The sequence below is a fragment of the Aphelocoma coerulescens genome (genome assembly GCF_041296385.1).
Source record: "Aphelocoma coerulescens isolate FSJ_1873_10779 chromosome Z unlocalized genomic scaffold, UR_Acoe_1.0 ChrZ, whole genome shotgun sequence".
Lineage (NCBI taxonomy): Eukaryota > Metazoa > Chordata > Aves > Passeriformes > Corvidae > Aphelocoma > Aphelocoma coerulescens.
The window spans coordinates 45,067,493-45,073,023 of NW_027184085.1; the positions used below are offsets into that span (position 1 = coordinate 45,067,493).

The following is a 5,531-nucleotide window of genomic DNA, read 5'->3' on the forward strand; positions in this document are numbered from 1 at the left end:
CTGGTTTCTGTGCTTAAGGATAGGATCAGAAGTGTACTTTTAGCAGGCCCCTGCAAAGAAAGAAAAGTAAACTTTAGTCTGTGTAAGTAAATTTGCAAAGTGCTTTAACAGCCTTTTAGTCTCCAGTGAATCTATAGTTACAGCCTTCCTAGGGTAATTCTGAATCACGGTACAAGACTAGGATGTGGGGTACAAAAGTTGCTGTTTGCATTGTTCTGTGTCTATTGGCACAGACTCAGGCAGCCTTTCCCAGCTAGCCATGGGCTTTCAGCTTTCCTGAGTTCCTGGCCATGACCCTGCAAACCAGCTGCCTTCCCTCTGCTACAGGGAGCAGTACAGAGGGGAATGGGGCAGGGCTGCCCATGCCATCGCCACAGCCTTGGATGATGCCAGTACCTGCTCTGTAGTGGAGGACTGGCTGACACAATGATGTGCTGTTCAGGAAGTTTTAGCTGCCATTCCTTGTCCCACAGTGCGGAATGCATGTGTTACCTGGCTTAGTAAAGGGTCAAGGCAAGGCATTGAAATTGAGGATGTGAAGGGTGCGGGTACTCAACTGCCAACAAAGAGGAATTTCGGCCTCCAGCATAGCCCTAAAAAAGTATCTGCCTATCTCATGGACAGCATTTGAACTAGAAGATCAATTCCTGTATTTCTGGAAAAATGTTCTCAAAATGAGCCTTAGACATGGTCTGTTTGCATGTATGTGGTGCAACTGTTGACTCCCACTGCCGGCAGACACAGTCAGAAATGCTGCTCAGAGCCCCTCACGCCTGCTACTCAGACCACACAGGACACAAGTCATGATGGAACTAAGGAGTGTGAGTGTGGTCCTTCCTGGAGGCACCTTCTCATCCTTTCGTGGAGGACACTGCACAGACCCTATTATGCAAGTGGCCAAGACACACATTTCCAAGTGCAGAAACACCGGCTTGTTGCATCCATTCCTGTCCTGTCTACTACAGTAACAAGGCTGATCTTCTTCTGGTAGCGTACCAGTTTCAACACACAGGATTCCTGTAAGTAGCAATCTTAAGGCTGCAGAACCAGCCTGTAGCAGGCTCTTGCCCTTGCATGGATTTCCCTTTGTAGCTCTTTTTCGAATAGATCTAACATTAAGAAACAGTTGCTAAAAAGAACAACTGAGTTTGCTGTGGTTCTGTCATATTTAAAGCAAATGCAATCACCTACTGTACAGCTCAGTGAGTTTGCTAAGTAGCCCGAAGTACCTGACTGAAGCACAGGCTGGAACTGGCCAGACATGCAGATTTCTTCCTGCTTCTGGCGCACAATGCGCTGGATGGCTGGGGGGAGGCCACGGGGATTGCGCGAGAAGATCAGGGAATAGCCGTCATCACAGGAGCCATCCTCCTTCAGGCTGCGGCAGGCGTAGGTGATGGCGTAGTTATCATAGTCGGTGTCAATCACCCAGTAGTTGTCCCCTGAAACATCGGAACACATGTGTTTGTCACAGTGGGCAAAACAGAGCAGAGGTAGATCCTTCAGCACAGAGATGACAAACTTCAACGCATGACAAGGATAGCTTTCCAAAGGATCTATAATCATGTCACACATCCACCTTGTCTCCACACTATGAAGGGAAGAACTGGGACAAGCACAGGGCATCTTGAGACCATGTTTTTCCCCATGATGCTCAATGCATTTTCACCTTTAGTTTCTTAGGCTAGAAGTATTAGGAGGACTAGGATTTTTTAGCTTTTCAATGACAAAATATCTCTATGTTGCTCAGTCAAGCAACATAGGTGGAAGGAAGGACATACAGCACAGATTACATCTCCTATGCAGGAAGCATCAGTAAAACATTCCTCCTGTGTTCTAGCCTTGCTCAACTAAGTTTTTTTTGGTGTGGCTTATCTGGCAGTACTAAGTGAATGTATTTCTTTCTTACACACTTGAAGTCCTCCCCAACTTCTACAGCTGAAGAGCCACAGCTATGGGAGACTCAGGCACAAAGGGTGGGCTTTGAAGGGTGCATAAATGAGGTTCAGCATGAGCAGTTTCTGAGAGCAAGACTTGAGTTAACAGCTCCATTTCTTGAGTCCAGCTCTGTCTGCCTGAGGAGAAATGTCTTGTTGCTGGGGTGCAGTTGTGGGTCCACCTGTCTCCTCTATTTAGCTATGAGGAGTACAAGGATGGTGGACCTCAGCACTTATATAATGCCCACAGTGGGGCCCTGGAAGTATTGCTTTCCCAGGTTCAACACCACACTTGGCTGTACAAAATCCATGCATGTGGCCCACTGCCTCTGAGCCTCCATGTTAACATACATGGTGGATAAGAGGGATCTCTGGGAGGTGTCTGGATGCTGCCCTGCCCTTTCTGTGAACATAAAATTCACTGCTTGGATAAAGCATGCCCCCAAAAAAGGATGTTTTGTCTTCACTTGGAGCAATCTGAGCTGAACTGTTTTTCCTGCTTGTATGTTGAAACACACATCTGGACAGCTGTAAGCAATTGACTGGCATCAGGGGCTGGAGAATTTCACTCACCACCACTGGAGAGGTAGCTGGCCAGTCCCTGGTAGGTCATATACATTTTTGCTGGAGTGGTTGGGTCAGGTACCGTATACTGAGCAGCCATGTCAGCACAGATCACCCAGAAACTGCAATGAGATCCATAACACTCAAGGTAAAACTTGGCAGCATGAGAGCTTCAAATGGGTGTCCCTCACTCAGGACTTGGGCACAGCTGCCTCAGGCATGGGCATTGTTTTCCTTAAGGCAAAATCACTGTTTGTCATTGAGTAATGCAAATCTGCGACACCCCCCAGTCACCGCTGGTGATTGCTGCTGCTGTCTGGTCCCCAACTCTGCTGTACGGCTACGCTGTGGCTGGGGCAGTGCCCTGACCCTCCTTCAGTTCGGTGGGTGTTTTACCACCCATTTCTGTACAAGCAGACAGCCACCAAGAACAATAATGAACATGGTTTCTTGGTTCCCTGCTAGCAGTCTGCAGGGTGAGCTGACCTGCATTTGGGCTCATTTGGGGTCAGTAGCTGTGCCCCAGGCAGAGGAGGGGAGTTGGGTCTCCCCTGTCTAACCTTTCCCAGCAATATGAGCACAGGGATGTCTGTTACAAGCACAGTAATAGTTACAGCCCCTCTGCTAAGCTTGTGAAAAGCCATCACACAGCCTTTGAAACACCCCGTGGGAGTCCATTTGTTCCAATACCCTTCTCTGTTTGGTATCTGTTTGCTTTGAATGCCACCCGTATTTCAACACTGTTCATCAAGCATTACCTGGATTTGTGAAACAGTGGAAGGGTCTTCATTCCCCTCCTTGCTCAGGCTGTGCTTCCCCTTATCCTGGCTTTGCAGAAATAAAATTTGCAGCAGCCTTGAGACCCCACTTGTTTTCTGAAGAGTCCTTCTGGGAATCTTCCCACTTGCACTGTGTGGCATGCCTGCAAAGCTTCATTTGCCCATTCCCAAAATATCCTGGAGTGCTGCACTGTTGAGATGTACAAAGGTTCATAGCAACCTGCTAGTGCTAGCCTATTGGAAGCCACAGATTTTCTTTTCTGCACTCAGAAAGCTATTTAATCTCTTTACATGCTGTAATTCCTTGTAGTAATCATGACCAAGAGGCAAAACTCTAAGCTTCCTGCCATCTGTCCATTCAGGCATTGCAATTACATCTAAGAGTTAACCACATGTTCTCCTCAGAAACCTGTCCAACATTGTGTTGAGATATCTGTGAAAGTAATGCTCCTCCCCTTCCCCATACCTCTCAGTGAAGTGAGGGTTGTCCTGCCCTTGCAGCCCCACAGCCTTCATTAGCTCCTTTACTTGATTGCAATTAATTTATCTAACTATTCCATCAATCAAGATTTGACTTAATAATCGACTTTACGCAGTAGTTTTGTGATAGACCCAAACCTGAGCAAGGCTGAGAAGAAATTCAGTACTTAAAAGTGTCTAACCTCTAGCTTCTAAACTAACACCCTGGATAAACTTCTCTTTTTAATGAAGAAAACCCAGCAATGTTGTGTGTTCAGGATAGATCACTATCCATGTCCCCCTCATCCAGTACCTCATGGCAGCAGCTAGAGCTGAAAGTCAAGAGAGCTTACCCAAAAAGCTTCACTCGGCCTTTGGAGGACGCTGTCATTGTGCCATCTTCCTCCACGGTGTATTCAGCAGAAATGTTGTCCTGAAGGAAAAGGCCTTCTGGATCCTTCTTGGCCAGAGCATACCATTTTCCTGCATACTGTCATGAAAAGTGTGTTAATATCTGGATTAATTACCATGGCAAGATTAGCACAAAAACCATTTTGTGATCAAAGTGCCTTTCTAACTTCCCATTGCCTGATAAATGCCAGTCTGAATTTGGGTGGGAATGTAGCACACAGATCCTACAGTGCTGCCTGATGAGCCCTCTGTGCCAGAGGGAGCAGGTCCAGCAGCTCTGCACTGCTGTGTGTGTGTACTCATCAAGTGAGACATTCCTGTCACAGTAACCCCACACCAAAAGCATCTCCCATCCTAAGACATCTTCTGAGAGACTGGTTCTTCCCTGTTCCTGTTTAAGCCCCTGCTCGTCCATGAAATACCATACCAAATTCAACAATATCAAATTGCAGGCGCAAAGACTGTAGCAAGCTGGCTGGGGACAATCTTTGTGGCTTCCAGGGGCCACAGCTAATCTCTGACAGGGAAAAGGCTCTACCCAGCAAGGCAGAAAGTGATGACCATGTATTCAAAACAAGGAGAGGGTGTGCTGGGGAGAGTAACAACAGAGAGAAATTGGATGAGATTAAGAGAACGAATATGTTCATGCAAAAAAAGGCCCCTGGAAAATGTACAAGAAGTATCTAGTGAAATGAAAACAAGATCTGAACAGATGACTGACAGAGAGGAAGACCCTTAAAAGTTAATGTTATCAGTAGAACTGCTGAGGAGAGCAGGATCTAGCTATGTTAAATTTGATTCTGCAGTGAAGCCAATGAAAGCTATTAGGTGAGTTATATGCTTAAGCCTGCAAACCCTTAATTTCCAAATACAGGAGCCAGAGCGAAAACTTTGACTTTTTAAAAGTGGGATATTCCCAAAGCTTTCCCTGGACATGGTTTGTTTCCAGCAAAGCCAATCTTGTATAAAGTGTTTGCAGCATCCCAGCTGCCCCTGGAATTGTAGTGTTTGCTGACCATAGTTAAAATCAGTGCTGACACATATGTCTTGACCTTTCCAACAGCAAGTTAGCCCTCATTTCCTCCTCAGAAGCACAAATAATGTGTCTAAACAGGAGTCAGTGTTCAGGATACCAGACTAGGTAAGATTTCTGTTTGCTATGACTCCCAAGAATGACTAGTGGTGGATGCAAGTACCCTAGGGCTTGTGCTTGATCTTCCTCACTGACGTGGCTCTAAATTGTTTCTTTCACGGAACTGCTCAAAGCTCAAAGCTGTGGTGAGCTAAGAGAAGATGACCTCTAACTGAGTAACATCCCTGGCTTTCAAGACCAGTTTTAACATCATGTTCAGAAGGTTAAACAGTACTGAGGAGAGCAAAC

The 5,531-nt window shown here is 46.3% G+C and overlaps 1 protein-coding gene across 1 annotated transcript; it reads right to left on the reverse strand.

The window, feature by feature from the left end:
- LOC138103249 (purpurin) lies at positions 1–5,531 on the reverse strand. The gene is made up of 4 exons (XM_069001422.1): positions 4,093–5,531; positions 2,511–2,623; positions 1,230–1,442; positions 1–50 (listed from the first exon to the last, which is right to left on the reverse strand). The coding sequence occupies exons 1-4, from the start codon at positions 4,128–4,130 to the stop codon at positions 40–42; spliced, it is 375 nt and encodes a 124-aa protein (XP_068857523.1). The 5' UTR covers positions 4,131–5,531; the 3' UTR covers positions 1–39.

Excerpts from the sequence above, each read along its gene's own strand:
- LOC138103249 (XM_069001422.1), bottom strand. The coding sequence starts at position 4,130 with ATGACAGCGTCCTCCAAAGGCCGAGTGAAGCTTTTTGG. Across the intron at positions 2,624-4,092 it reads GGCCGAGTGAAGCTTTTTGG|TTTCTGGGTGATCTGTGCTG; the intron begins GTAAGCTCTCTT and ends ATCTCATTGCAG. Across the intron at positions 1,443-2,510 it reads CAGCTACCTCTCCAGTGGTG|GGGACAACTACTGGGTGATT; the intron begins GTGAGTGAAATT and ends CCGATGTTTCAG.